Here is a 15,393-nt window from a genome sequence, read left to right as displayed (position 1 = left end):
CCTTTCTGTTAACTTCACTCGCAGTACAGGCTAGATTTATCCAGAGTGAAGACATGGTTGCTAATAGATTCCAAGCTTACATCTCACAACTTCTCTCCCAACAACTTCCAGCACTGGAGTTGGGCCAACTCTTCATCAGTATATGCTTAAAAAATCCTTAGGAAAAAAGCTGTGAATGGTTCAGTTCAAGCCTGGATTGATTAACTGTGGCCTGGGGATAGGGTTAGGTAAGAAAATTGCTCATTCTAAGGTGGTTGTGTTCTTCGGTGAGTTGGGAAATCCCCATGATAAGGAACAAGGGGACACTGTGCAGATAGTTCCACAGGTGTCCACTACACATAGCCATCAGATAAGAGTGGCTGTAGTTGCAGATGTCATATTTTAACTGATTCAAAGTTTTAAATTGTGAAAGTCTGACTCTATGATCATTAGCTCCAATATTCTACCTCTTCCATTTCCTTACTCCCTTTACATTTATTCTTCAGTCTCATCAAAACCTCCAGTATGGATAGTTCTTCAGAGGACTTTTGCTTTCCCAAAACGCAACCTGAAATATATAAAAATTGCTGAGTTTTGCCACATACCATTGTCTACTGTTTATTACTTGCTTCCCTTCCTGATATTTAGGTTCTTTCTTCCTCTGGTTGGTCTGGGTCTAGTGGATCCAACATGGCCCGGGGGGACTAAACATCTGTATGCAGCTCTCCTGGGGGTTTGCACCCTGACATTTGAGGCAGTGTGTTGCTGTCCCCAGGGTTCTACCACTCCTCAGTCTTCTGTATCTCATCTGCTCCTGATTTATTTTCTTCACTGCTCTCAGGGAAATCATCCTTCATACCAGTATTCAAAATTCCCTGGGACTCCTTTTCTCCACTCACTTCACCTCACTTTTGTGACCTGTCTGAATCTACTTTCCCATCTTTGGTCCTCCAGGTTGGCATGTATTGTTGGAAAAAAATTGGCCTGGTATACAGAGTTATAAAACTGAGAAACTGTGGCGTCAAACCTTTGTGAGCTTTTCCTTGGATTGGCAGTCAAGCTACTTCTCACTTGGCTTGCTTTCATACTCCCCACAGCAGCTGGTTGAAAAGTTTACTGTGCATTTTAAGCTGTATGTTACATAACTCTAGTTCTCCAGCACAGAATAGGTAAGCAATACAAAATTTATTGAATCCATGAATTAATGAATTATTGACTGAAAAGATGAATCTTTCATGGGGGAAACAAGGATTGGAATGTAAAAAAAAAAAAAAAAAATATATATATATATATATATATATATATATATATATATATATATATATATATATATATATATATATATATATAGACCTTGAGTTCTGTTGGGCACATAGATCCTCATGGTAAATATTCCTTTCTGATTAATTTTAAAAATATTCCAAAAAATAAGGAATCCACTTAACCTCTAAATACGTTCATGAAGAATAAATCATGGCATACCATCCTAACATTTTGGTAAGTAGAGTCTCAACTTCAGTATTAAGTTGGTCTCACTGATAAAGCAAGATTAATCATGAAGTTATCAGTATCTATTTCACTAGATGGGATGGGGAAAAATCACAGTATAATTTGATGAAATTAAAATGAAAACAAGGCTTGGAGCTTGTTATTCACACCAGTTAATAAATACATGAGATAGAGGGTATCTAAGTACAATTGTCTACCAGAAATCTTATCAGCTATAACTTATTAAGTGTTTCAGTAAGTTTGAAGTACTTGTAATCACTTGGCTTAAGATGATTATTGAATAAAAAATGAATTGTTATACAGCCGACTCAGAGGGATTTCAAATAGGGTAAGTCTACACTATAATTTGAGACAAGCTAGAATTTATTTTTTGGAGGTGATTGTGAAAATAGTAAAGGACCTTTGGAGTTAGTGGCTGGCATTTTATATCAGTGAAATTAAAAATAATATAAAAGGAAAATGAGGCACAAGTAACCACATTTATTCACAGAATAACTCTATCCTTGGGAATGTGAACGATAATAGGCTGCTTTGTGGAGATTCTGTCCAGCCTACCGAGGCCTCTCTGAATGCTCCCCCCCAGCCACACCTCCCATCCGCTCCTTTATACATCAGCCCAATCCTTGGCCACTGTTTCTGGAGTCAGATGAGTACCTCTGCCTGCTCTGTGCAGGGCAAAGCAGCAGAGGCCTCTAGGATACTCCAAGGGGAGCAGGAACACAACAGCACTTTCTTCAGTGCAGTTGCATCCTTGCTCTTGCATGTGGCCCCTGAATTCTTGCAGTAAATTTTCCTTTTCTGCTTAAATCTGGTATATATTCCACGCTGCTGAGGCTGTGGTGAGATGTCATACGTAGTTGGTAGTACTGTAAATTGTTATGTTTTCTGGAAAATATTTGGCAATACGTATTAAGAATATTAAAAACATTCATATCTGTATACTCAGTTGTACCACTTCTAGGAGTGTATCATGAGGGATTTATCAGATTCATGTACTTGAATGTTCAGGTACAATGCAATTTATGATACTGAAAAATCAGAAAAAAGCTAAATGTTCCAATTTGAATACTAGCTAACTGTATCATGATGTGTCTGTATTTTGTAATGTTATACAATTATTAAAATGTTTAGAAAAACATTTAGTGGTGTAGCGAACTACTATGCTATGACATTAAGTGAAAAATTTGTATACAAAATACTATATACTTTATGACTCCAATATCATGATTTATACATGTACGTGTGTATAATGAATAAAAGAAAAGTAGAACATTGCACCTAAATGTTAAAAATGGTAATTTTTGAGCAGGAGAACTAAATATGACTTTTTTTTTTACTGCTTTCCTATATTTCTTACAATAATCATATATGTGAATAGAAAAATCCTATTATTAAAAAATTCTGTGTAAAATAATATATTATTTTAGTATTAAAAGGAATGAGTTTTTTCTTTGTTGCATGAAAAACTTTGGAAAATTCAAAATGGTGTATTTACTCCATGTTGTACAGTGGAATAAAGTGTGTTCTTTATCTTTTCATGGCAGGATATAAAATCTAAAACCAACAGTATTAAACTATCAGTTGTATCAAAATTTAAATAGAAATATGTTTATACTTATTCACAGTTGTTTTAAAAATAAATCAGCATCTATTTTAAGTAATGAAGATTAAATACATTACAATAACATTATTTTAATGTGAATATAACTTTGCCAGATTTTAATAAAATAACAACAGTTTAGAGATATACATATATAGGTAGAATATATACTTTTTAAAATAGTAAGGCATATTTTATGATATATAATCTTTTTACCACAAAATATATATACTTCTCAGATACGAAATAAAACTAATATGACTAGGAAGACACTACTACCTGGGACCAGAATAACACCTTTACAAGTAGTTTAATTTTTATACGTGACTTTAGTAACATCATTATACAAATAAGCCATTTAGCAGGCATGTTTTGGCAGTGTGAATCTATAAGACACTGGCTGAATTTCACATAAACTTCTGCAACCTGACAACTACTGCTTAGCAAGTCTTTGTATAAAATGTGCAGTAGCAGGTACAACTGGGCCACAGTTGCTAATAGGTAAATAGGCACAAAACCTTTGCTGCCCTTTGGAAGTTGGGCAGAGCAATCTTGAGCTCTGATCTCCTGTTGCTCCTCTCAAGTTTTAATATATTCTAAGTACCTTTATGTGGAAATCAAAAATAACGGAACAAGAGCAGACTGGGGAGATGGCGTTTCTACCAGTAAAATTTTCCAAATCAACACACTCGTCCAGTTTCTGACATCACTCTTTGAGTGGACGTCATCTATCTGATGCAAAATGTGGCTTTGCTTTGTTTAGTTGCAAAGGGAGAGGAAAGCTTTTGTTCAGAGCTTTAGAAAAGTCAGTTCAGTACACATAATCCATTTTCTTCTTTAATTCTGAAAAGTAGCTCACGCTCATTTGGTAGTGAAGTGTTGTAGAGGAATGTTTCTCTTGCTCCTTCTTCAACAAGATGACTTCACAGACAGGTTTCAAGTGTGTCACTCAACCTCAATACATGGGACAGGCTTCTTGGTAGATGAGCTTCCATTTTCTGAGGGGCGGTAGGAAAGCGTGCTCATTTTTGTTGACAGGGTTGAGTGGGATTTGGCCCTTGGGGGAATGTATTTCAGAAGCTGGAGAAAATGTTTTTTAAATTTTTTCCCCAGAAAGCCATAAAAGAGAGGATTCAGGCAATTGTTAAAATAAGCTAAGCAAATAGTGATGGGCATGGCGGTGTCGACAATATCTGAAATTTTACAGTCATGTATGATGCCCAACTGAATCAATACATCCAGAAAAGTGAATATTTGGTGGGGAACCCAGGAAAAGAAAAAGAAAAGCACAATTGCCATAATTATCTTGAAAATATCGTCTTTTCTTGGTTTGTTCTTCTGAATTTCATAAGCCTTCTTTAGGGTCTTCCAAATAAGAGTATAACTTGTAAGAATAATTAGAAAAGGAAACAAGAAACCCAGTATATTCTTGGTTAGGCCCAGCCCTACGGGGAGGGTTGAATTTTGGGATTCGTAATGGAAAGCACAAACTGTGATATTGATATTCTCAATGAAAAATACATTGCGGTGGATTATAGTTGGCAAACTGGCCAAGCCAGCCAGCAGCCAAATAATGATGCAGGTGACTTTGGCCACAAGCATTGTGCGCCGAAGGCGGGACTTCATTGGGTGCACAATAGCCAGGTAGCGATCAATGCTTAGACATGTGAGTAGAAACACACTGGCATAGAGGTTGAAACTGACGCTGGCTGAAGCCATCTTACATAGGTAATTGCCGAAGGGCCAGTGGTATTCCATAGCAGTGTAGACAGCCCATAGTGGCAAAGTCAGTAAAAAGCATAAGTCAGCCAGTGCTAAATTCAAAAGAAAAACACTGGCCACAGTCTTCAGTTTCATGTAAAAGTAAATGACAATCACCACCAAGCTGTTTCCAAATATTCCCACCACAAAGATAATACTGTATAAAGTGGGGATCATGACAAATATGTAATTGTGCCTTCCAGCTTTGGGACAGTCCTCTTGGATTCTTTTAATACCATCTTCGGTGGAAGAGTTGAGGATCATTTTGATCTCCTGGGTTAGTTGGTCTCAGACACTATGCCAAATGCACCTAGAAAAAATAAAAATGAAAAGGTAAAAAATTTTTAACTTCCAGTTATAAATGAATAGTTTTATTTCTCAGTCATTAATACAGTAACTCAACTTTAGTTTTTAGGAAAAAAATTAGATCGTATTTTCTGGAGAAAAGCTGTGAACTGATAAAACCTAAGACTGCACATTTAAATTAAGTTTTAGAACATATTGCTTTTCTAGGAAATGATAAAGATCCTTCAGACAAGTAGACGTGGGCTCCTATGTGAATACTCATCTATGTCCTTTGCCTTTTTTCTAGGAGTAAATCCTAGCTTCCAAATTGATTAGAAAAACATAATCTAAATCTCAGAAAATACTACTGAATTAAATTAGTTATTCAGAAAGACTTGAGTTTTTCCTGAGGCTAATTAATTTGTCTTTAACCTCAGAAATGTGACACATCCGTATCTTATTCTTTGCACCATTTCTTTCATATCACAATCTTAGGTATAAAAATTATTAGCATCCTCCCTTAAGTGGTCTGAATAGCTGCCTCTAGGTTCTCAGGAATTGATTTAAGAGGGGATAAAAGGGAGGGCTCAAGGCTTTGGGGAACAGCATTCTTCCCATGGTTTTCCAGGTCACTACAGGCAGTTACCACTTATTCTTTAACTTCCACCCCAGTCTAGCAAAAGGGCCTGAATCTCCTAACTTTTGTGCCCACATGCCATTTCTGGAGTTAACTCTGAGGTTAACCATTTGTCTAACAAGGATGTAAAATAAATAGATTAGGTCAGGATTATCAATAAAACGTGTGTTTTGGGGGGGCTCAAGATAGCAGCGGTTCTTTAGGATTTTAGGAAGAATCAGATGCTCAGGAATGAGCTCCATAGAGACTTCTGCAAATATTTGCTCCAATATTTTACATAATCAACAATCAAGCCATTCATTTATGTGATTTAGAAAAGCATCATATTCTGCCCTAGACAGGAGTCTATCATAAAGCCCTTGGAAGGGAAGCTGAAGATGCTGTGAGGATAACGTGGCAGGGTGTGGCACAGGCAGGCTCTGAGGTGAAGGCCAGCCCTAGGCACAGGCGAGGCCGGCCAGGCAGGGTAGTGGTGTTGGGTAAAGACCCTATTGCTCCACCAGGAGTGGGTCCCTAGATGAGCATGCGTGTGCATTCCACTTGTAGCAAATCATCCTGGGTAAGAAGAGGAACAGGAATAAGACATTAATAGTCTGCCCAGGATAGCTGTGCTTGGCATCCAGGAGCGCTGGATGAACTCGTGCACTTAAGGCGGTGTCCATCTTGGTGCAAAGTGGTGCTATGAAAAGGATGAGTCTCAAGTAGCCAGATTTTAAGAGGTAACACTGGGAAAGAGAGGTTCTTAAGTGGCCTCTTTGCCTCCCCCAAGGAGGCAGTTATTCTCCCTACCCATGTTTTTGGCTCTATGCCCTCGTTATCTTCTCCTTTTGTACTCAAGACTATATAATCTAAATCCCTTTCTTCCCTTTTCATTCATGGGGGTATCAGCATCCACCCACAGGCAAATGTCACAGCCTCTGCGGAGCCTTCCTGACTTGTCTGGGCAATTGGCTGTTCCATTTTTTGTGCTGCTTTGGCACTCTCGATGTAGGTTTTGACCTATATATTATAATGGTATGTTGACATATCTGTCTTTTCCACTGGTCTGTCAGTGGCTTGAGGGTTTGAGGGTAAGGCCTGTTTCGAAGCATCTTGTTCATTAGTATAGGCCCTGACATTTTCCTGGAAGCAGATGATAAGTGTCTGATAAATAAGAGAGCAAGTGGACAAATGAATGAGTGAATATTATATAACTGAAAGCTACAAGTAGAGAGTATGAGACTAATTTCTAGGGGCCAATGAAATCAATTTACATTCTGCTCCCAAAGAATCTGACAGTGTCAACTCAGTGTCAACCTGGGCTTCACCTTGGATAACAAGCCAAAACCCAAACCCAGATCTAATCCTAAACCAAACCAAACTGACAAAAAAAACCCTTGGCACTTTTAGAAATCTGTAGTTTACAAAACAGAAGAAGATAAAAATAAGGAATAACTTAGTAGAAACTAGGGCTAGGCTCTCAGGAAGGTTTGACCTACTTCTTCCTCACCCAGAAGGATTTCTCTACACTTTCCTGATTTTTTCAGTTTTTAAAAAAGTCATAATTACTGAAATTATGCCAATTTAAAAGTAGAAATTCATTTAGGTAAACAAATATTCTCTATTAAAAATTAAATGCTTCTTAAAAAGCTTATGAGCTAGCAGTCATTTATACCTTAAAGTGGATTCATTTACTTATTTGCTCTCCTTCTGACATCTAGTTGTGATAAGTTGGATTTTGCCTAGGAAAAAATTGGAAATGTCAAGGTTAAAGAATCTCAAAGATTAAAAGTGGCCTGGGTTGAACTGAAAATAGGGCAGAGTTAAATATTTGTTTCAGTTTGGGCATAAGAGCACTAAACGTTAGGAAGGAATAAACTGGATTCATTAGGATTCCTTGGGTGCCCTGAGCTTGGGTGCACCAGAGTAGGGGGGGAACTCTCTTTCCTCTCTTGACCTCACTTTGAGGGCACACAACTCTTGCTGGTCCCATTTTTTGTCTAGAGGGGGTAGAACTTTATTGACTAGGCTGGAACTATAACCATCATTTATAAAAGAATTTCAGTGGAAAAATTTGCATTTGAAAGGTCTCATTTATAAACACGGTTTTGGACTCCAATTCCTTCACATTCTGAGGTCAGTCTTTTCTTAAGTTTCCATCAATTCATATTGACTAATATTTAAAATGTAAAAAGGTTGCTCTGAACAACTAGGGAAACATCCCTGGAAGTTTGAATGAGGTATGTATTATTTTAATGAGTATATTATTTGAGAAACTCTGGGCATAGCATTGAATATACTAACTGGAAGGACATTTTATATAAATGTTTATATAAGTAATGACCGAAACTTCCTATCTAGTAAGGCGTCGGGGAGAGGAATTTCAGGGGATGAAAATAGCAGGAGCAAGTACAAGAAAGCAGAAACGCAAATAGTGCATTCAGCAGGCAGTCATCCATTCGTCCCATATTCACTAAACACCTACTATGTGCTGGGGTCAGGGGTGCAAAGTGAATAAAGCCACAGTCCTTCTCCTGCTTTGGATGATTTGAGTCTAGCTGGGGGAACAGGAGCCGTAAAGCCAAAATTATCTCCAGTGTGTTGAATACTATACCACACCAGAGGCATGTGGAAAGTTCTGTATTTTTCACTGACCCAGCTTGATGGTGGGAATGTCCAGGAGTTAATCAGGCACATTTCCCAGAGATGGCAGTTGGACTTTGGAGGATGTATGGGAAACAGAGTGGTTAGAAGTTAAAGGCAACCATCTGGCCAGCTAAGGTGGAATAGAGATTTCGTTATCGCTTGAACTTTTCCCTCCTTATAAATGTCTGCAGCTTCATCTGTGGGAAACTGCTTTTGTAAATTTACAGATAGTGTACAGCCTTCCAGGCAGGGGTGTGGGGTCTGAATGTGTACTGGATGGGAGGGTGACACAGGCCACACTGGTAGGTAAGAAATATTGTTCTCTTAGTCTGCACTGTTGCCACTCATAGGCTTCCCTAGAGAAACTTGGTTCTTGAGAAAGAGAGAAAATGGAACTCTTATGATTGGAGTCACCTTAGATTGATGACAAATAAGTGGTAAAGAGTAGGCTGTTTTTCTCTTTGAAGCTTGGAAGTGTGCTGTTTTGGTGAGCAGCTGAAGGAGAGAGAGATGTGATCTCCCAGGACACCAAACTTTTGAGTCCCAGAAAGCAGCTACTTTTCTGTTTCATCTTGCTTCTTCTTCCAGTAGGGTTATAGGCAGGTAGGATACTGATTAAAAAACACAGGAGGATCCACCTCTCTCTATTTCTGGGTCTCACCGTAGCTTTTACTCAGGCTCTGTGGCTTACATGAATTCCACAACATCATTTCCTCTTGGGGTAAAGAAGATGGAATTTGGAGTCAAAATGCTTGTAATGGAATCTTCCTTTACCACTTACAAATCTGTGTGGCTCTGGATAAGTCACCCAGTTTTTCTCTGAACATAAGCCTCAGTTTCCTCATCTGTAAGAAATGGGAGCAATGATTCTTACTGCACTTAATTATTGTAGTAATTAAATGCAATAACTTGAAAGCGCTGGGCCTATCTTTCAAATAGTACGTGTTTAATAAATGTGTTTTATTTGAATCTTTACTATTATTTTTTTGAATGCAAGGCAAGTGCTGACTCAGCCATGGATCAAAAAAGCATGAGAGATTTAAAAAAAAGGTTTATCATTGGTAAGCTCTTTCTCTTGCCATTAAAAGGCTAAAAATACCAAGCTGTTTTTCTTTCAAAGTATGAGTAAAAAATAATCTTAAGCAGATGAATAAATTTGCCCTGAGTCAGGTGGGAACTTTCAGTCTGCTACAAACACAAGGTTGGTTCATGGTGGCCACACCACATTTATCTACTGCTTGCTTTAGTAGGAGTTACCTTTCATTCCTTGACACCTTCCCTGGTTCTTAAAAACAAACCTAAGAAAGAAGATTTTCTTTTTTCTTTTTTTTTTAATTCTAAGAATATTTCCCCAAGACTTTTGATTAGCATATTAATACCTCCTTAAGCTTTTAGGCAAGCCAAAACCAATCTAATTAAATTGTTCATTACAAGCTCCTTTTTTAATGAGTTTGCAATCTGAAGAAAAAAAAAAATACCCCGAAGTTTCCTATGATAATAAAGAGAGAACTAAACGACCAAATAATTATATTTTAGGATAATCTATCAAAGTATCTTTCTTTTTTAAAAATTTCTATTTAATTTTATTATCTCCTTTTATTTATTTTTTAAAATATTTATTTATTTGGTTGCACCGGGTCTTAGTTGCAGCAGGCGGACTCCTTAGTTGTGCTCCGGGGCTCCTTAGTTGTGGCATGTGAACTCTCAGTTGCGGCATGCACGTGGGATCTAGTTCCCTGCCCAGGGATCGAACCCAGGCCCCCTGCATTGGGAGCACGGAGTCTTAATCACTGTGCCCCAAAGTATCTTTCTTAAATATCAAAAAGAGTAGGCCAGTGTTTGTTATTTGCCTGTAGTGCTGGACAGCTCAATACACCATCCTGTTCAAAAGGCATTCTCTTTATTGCTCCTATCTTATAATTCAGACATTAGAAAGCAACTGTTTCTGCTCCTGTGTTTTTCCCCCAGTAATGAATGAGGCATTCTACAGGGAACAACTGTTAGTATCCATTTGTGAATTCATTGAATCATAGAAGTTGGCATTCAAATTTTTAGGGTTTCTACTTGTTTCTTTTTCAAATCCACTTGTTCTTATTTCTTAACCTTCTGTTCTTATTTTATGGGGTCTATTTCTACCCTTATCTCCTTAACCATTTTGAACATCTGTATGTGAAGAGCCCCTATCCAATTGCTTTACTATTTGTAGTTCTTCAGGTCTAAATTCTATTTGCTTCATCTATAGACGCTCTTTCTTGGCATTTGCTTTCATCTTAGGTTTCATAATCTTTGCAAGTTAATCTCTAGTGGGAATTAACTTCTTTAGGAGGCCTGAGTGGATGGCAGTGGTGGTAAAATTTCTGCTTGGGCATAAAACACTCACTTGATCTGGAAAAGCTTTTAATGCCAATTCTTAGCCTAGTTTCCAACCCCTTACTTTGCAGATACTGCAGATTAGGCCCTCTACCCATTCTCAAATTTTTGCTGGTCTACAGAAGTTATCTTAGTCTTTGGTCACAATGGGCAGTAATTTTCCAGTCCTGGCTTTAACCAGGAAACCCAGTTTCTGTTGCCTTCAGTACATGAGCTTAATGGTCTTTACTTCCATTCTGATAAAGTCATTAGAACTTTATCTCAGCTGTGTATCTGGTGTTGGTTCTTCTCTGGCCCCTGTGGTCTCAATTCTTATTCGGAGCTGTAATGTGATATTTTATGTATTTAGAGAAAAAAGGTAATATCCATGATTGCTTAATCCATTATCTTCATCTTGACTGGAAGTTGCCCTACACATTATTTGGTGATAATAGTTAAGTTGCTTGGATCCAATAAGCTTTGAAATATAGTCTTGTCCCTCTTCTTGCTCTCCCTGCCCCATCCTGCCCTTTGATGAAGCATCCAGGCCTTTCTGGGTGACACTCTCCTCCAGGCTGATAATCCTGGCAGCCATGAAGAAGGGAGCGTGGCAAAGAGCCTGCATCATAAGGCAAGTGACCAGAATTACTCTCAAGTCAGATCCACGGGAGAATGCAGTGCTTTTGGTCAGCAATCCCAGCCTAACTTCTCTATGTTAAATACTTTTGTTGATTTTGTTTGCCTCTGCAATTCCCAGATGAATCTTTCTCTTAATACAAAAGATATTTTATTAAAATTATTAATGCCATACTAATTACATACTTAAGATTCAATCTCTTCAAACTTAATGAATGCAAGTGTGGTATGTCTAAGTGGTAAGTAGTGGTGTCTGGCCCTCTTCCTAAGTCAATATCATCCACCATGGCCTGCCCTCACAAGAAATGAAAACAGTGCAAGCTACTTTTTTATTTCTGCTCATACCATATGTAACCAACTGTGGTGATGGTGGTTAAATATCCTGTCATCCTCAACCAGTCCTCCCCTTTGCTTTGTCCAAAACAGCCCAAGAACCTAAAGAACTCAGCTTTAAGAAAGGAAATTCAGAAGTTCCTTCCAAGTTAGGGTATAAATTTCAAGGAAAGTAAAATGTTAATCCTAAATTTTTGCTTCTTGGAAATTATTCAATACTTTAATATCTAATAATATAACATTAAACTACAATTAAATTTCTCTCCACTCGAGAAGCTCCAATTTATCATAAATTATAGTTTAAACAAGTCGGTTGTGATGAATATCCCAAGCTCCCCAAACAACTCTCTTCATTCCTATGGTATTTCCTCCCACTCTTGTCTATCCTAAACTCTTGGCTATTTCTGTAGTATGATTTTTTTTTTTTTTAATTTCAGAAAGGAAAGATAGGGATGAAAGATATGTGATTAAGTCTAATCAGGTGCTTAATAATCTTCCTTTGACACACTGGTGTTAGAAGAAAATATTCTTCTTATGTTAAATATGGAAGGCAATGGAAGGTTTTCCAGTGAGCTTAGAAAGAGTAGTGTTCCAGAGACTAGGAGAAAAGGAAAATAACATCTAACTTGGAAGAAAGCTTGTATATACATGAACCCCTGTCCTTTATTACTTCCAACTTCCTCAAACTTATGGACTCATAGAATCTCCCCGAGGGAATCATAACCACATTTCGAAAGATCAGTATCTTGGCCATCAAGGTGGAGGAAACCTCATTTTTAATATATGGCTTTCGGAGACTGTTTACAAGCTTTTCTTTTTCTAAAGATGAAAAAGGCAGCTCCTAGGTGGGCATCTCAGTCAACAACAGCTGCTTTATCCAACTTGTGAATAAAAGCCCAGATTTCATCTGTGAAGCCACTCCTCATTTGCTTCTTTGAGACTTTAAATCGGGAGCAGACACTGCTTATTTCATTTCAAATTCCACTTTAAGGGGTATGAGGAAAGTTATTGGGAAGGAAAGGATGTACTAATTAATTTATACCCTTAAGAAATGATGATAATATTATAGAATTTATATGTATTATGAGTTTTATGTTAGAGGTTATGGTATATAACCATATATGGCATATGACATGGCAATTCATTTCAGATTAAGGTTTTTAATGTTATGCAAATAAGATAACCATAAATTTTAAATGAAGCTAGAAGGATTAAATATTCAGTATATTGTACATGTTTCCCCAAATTACCCAGTGTCCTAACTGAAGCAGAAATATTCTTTGGATGATAGTCTACAAATTGGTCCTGCACAATGTGTAAGGAGACTTGGGTTCTAGATAGTCTACAAATTGGTCCTGCACAATGTGTAAGGAGACTTGGGTTCTAATTTTGGCTTTCCCACTCACTAGCAAGGTGACCTTGAACCAGTCACTTAGCTTCTCTAGGTTTCTCTATCGTCAGGGAGCTGGTACATGCTTCAGAAAATCTCCTGAAACACTGAAATTTCATAATCTCTCTTCCGAATAGGTATACATCTTTTGTATACAATATACAAAAGATATATATTAGGTAGATATACAAAAGGTATACAATAATGGCTCGACAAGTAGAAATTACCCAATAAATCATTAAGTCAGCCAGCTATTTGTTTATCTATTGATACAGATATTATTAGTGTCACAATGATTTAATAACATTCTGTAATTAAATATAAAAACTCTCTTTTATTAAAAATGAAATGAAAAGAATTTTACCTTTTACTGAAGATGAATAAAGAAACTCTACTTAAGATCATTATGTTATAGTGACAGTGAGTTCCCCCCGCCCCATTTTTTAGATTAACTATCTATTAACCCAAAGACATATTACCCCAGCAGAGCATTTGGATAGCTGGTTGTGACTCCAGGTTGATGAGGTCAAGATTATAGGTTTGGACCCGATCTAGGCTAGCTGTTTTCACTCCATTTATGGTCAAAGACTATGAGCCTCTCAGGCATCCCTTGTGTTATTCACTGGCAATTCCAGGTGAAAGGGTAAAGACAGATTGATTCATGGCTGCAAGTCAAAATTAAAAGTATGCCCTGCAGTGAGGGAGTCAAGATTATATCATCCTATGAAAAAGGTGGCACAATATGTTATTGTTAAAATAACTTATTCAAAACGAACCTATTCTCAGATTCTCTGTGGGGAAAATACAACTTTTTAAAGTTTAGCATATACTCAAAGTGGTTCAGTTGCCCAGATAAAACATAGAGGTGAGGGCAGAGGAACCTCACAGTAATATACTATTTAGAATAATACTTCAGAGTATTATACTGTCAGTGTTTTGATGAGCTAAATGGACTTTTGTGCCAAGAAAATGAATTCTGTAAGGGTAATGTCCATTTGATTTTTATCACAGAGTTACATTTTTTTTCAAATACAGTTTTGTATGCTACTTTTCATTTTATTTTTTACATTAAAATGTCATAAAAATGGAGAGATGGTAGAATGGTTTGACAGAGAAAGCACTGGAATAGAGTCCTGTCCAATGGCTTGTTTTGTCACTAAAATCATACATAGGTAATTTAATCTCTTATCCCTTAAATATTACAAAGTATTTAGAATGGGAATACCAATACCTGTTCTCACCTCTATTTCATAGATTGTTAAAGTTAAAAAGTGAGGTCTTTGGAAGGTCTGGAGGCACTTTGAAAACATAAGCTTTCTATAATGCAAGGATAAATGAAATGAACTTCATGAAAGAAAACTCAGAACTTCAAAAGATTAATGGAATTTTTTCATTCAGAAATTCAGCAGAAATATTTTTGATTATTGTAATCTAATGCTTTTACTTCAAGAATTATAACAGGGTACTTGATTAATGTTGAAAGGTAAAATGATACGATATTGTATAGCTTCTACATTTACACTGTAGCAGCAAATGTTTGTGTACAACATGGGACCCTCAGGCTAAATCTGATTGACAGATATATTTTCTTTGGCCCCCAAAGTGTTCATAGCTTTTGGGATTTGAATACTCTGTGGTTCACTAATCCCCACCACTCTCTATTTTCTGATTCTTTAGGTCAGTGCTGTTCAAAAGAAATATAATGTGAGCCACATATGTAATTAAACATTTTCTAGCAGCCACATTAAAAAATAAAAAGGAACAGGTGACATTAATTTTGGTAATATATTTTATTTAACCCAATATACCCAAAATATTGTCATTTCAACATGTAATCAATATAACAATTATTGAGATATTTTACTCTTTTTTTTTGTACCAAGTCTTCAAAAGCCAGAGTATAGTTTGTTTCCAGCACCTCTTGGTTGAAACTAGCCACACTTCAAGTGCTCAGTCACCTCTCGGGGCAGCCCGCTGAACTGGACAGCACAGCGTATGTGCTTCCCTCACGTAAGTCACCCACCTAGCCCTTCTAGCAATGGTGCTGAAAGTGTGGTCCCTGGAACTGCAGCATCGCCATCGCCTGGGGATTCCCTGGGAATGCACATCTTAGGCCTCACTGCAGACCTACTGAATTAGAAGCCCTGTGGGTGAGGTCCAACAAAATTGTAATGAGCCCTCCAGGTGATTCTGATGCACGCTAACATTTAAAAACCACTGCCCTACTGGCATCTTCGTTGGTAACCCTTGCTTATGTGCTCTGTGCCCGTCATGATTCATAGGCAAAAC

General features: G+C 37.3%; 1 protein-coding gene across 5 annotated transcripts in view; it reads right to left on the bottom strand.

Moving 5' to 3' along the window:
- Positions 1-1,953: 1,953 nt before the first annotated feature.
- The window catches only part of AGTR1 (angiotensin II receptor type 1), a 56,118-nt gene continuing 42,678 nt past the window's right edge, over positions 1,954-15,393 (bottom strand). For 3 of the 5 annotated variants that reach the window (XM_082459927.1, XM_082459926.1, XM_082459928.1), the window contains 2 exons: positions 7,426-7,492; positions 1,954-5,159 (listed from right to left, as the gene is read on the bottom strand). In XM_082459927.1, the coding sequence (XP_082316053.1) occupies positions 4,034-5,113 (1,080 nt within the window). In that variant the 5' untranslated portion in view covers positions 5,114-5,159; positions 7,426-7,492 and the 3' untranslated portion in view covers positions 1,954-4,033. The remainder of the gene's footprint in view (positions 5,160-7,425; positions 7,493-15,393) is intronic. The other 2 variants (XM_082459929.1, XM_082459925.1) reach the window with 1 other exon arrangement.

The sequence above is a fragment of the Balaenoptera physalus genome (assembly GCF_965194825.1).
Source record: "Balaenoptera physalus genome assembly, chromosome: 4".
Lineage (NCBI taxonomy): Eukaryota > Metazoa > Chordata > Mammalia > Artiodactyla > Balaenopteridae > Balaenoptera > Balaenoptera physalus.
This window is presented reverse-complemented; position numbering and strand designations above follow the sequence as displayed.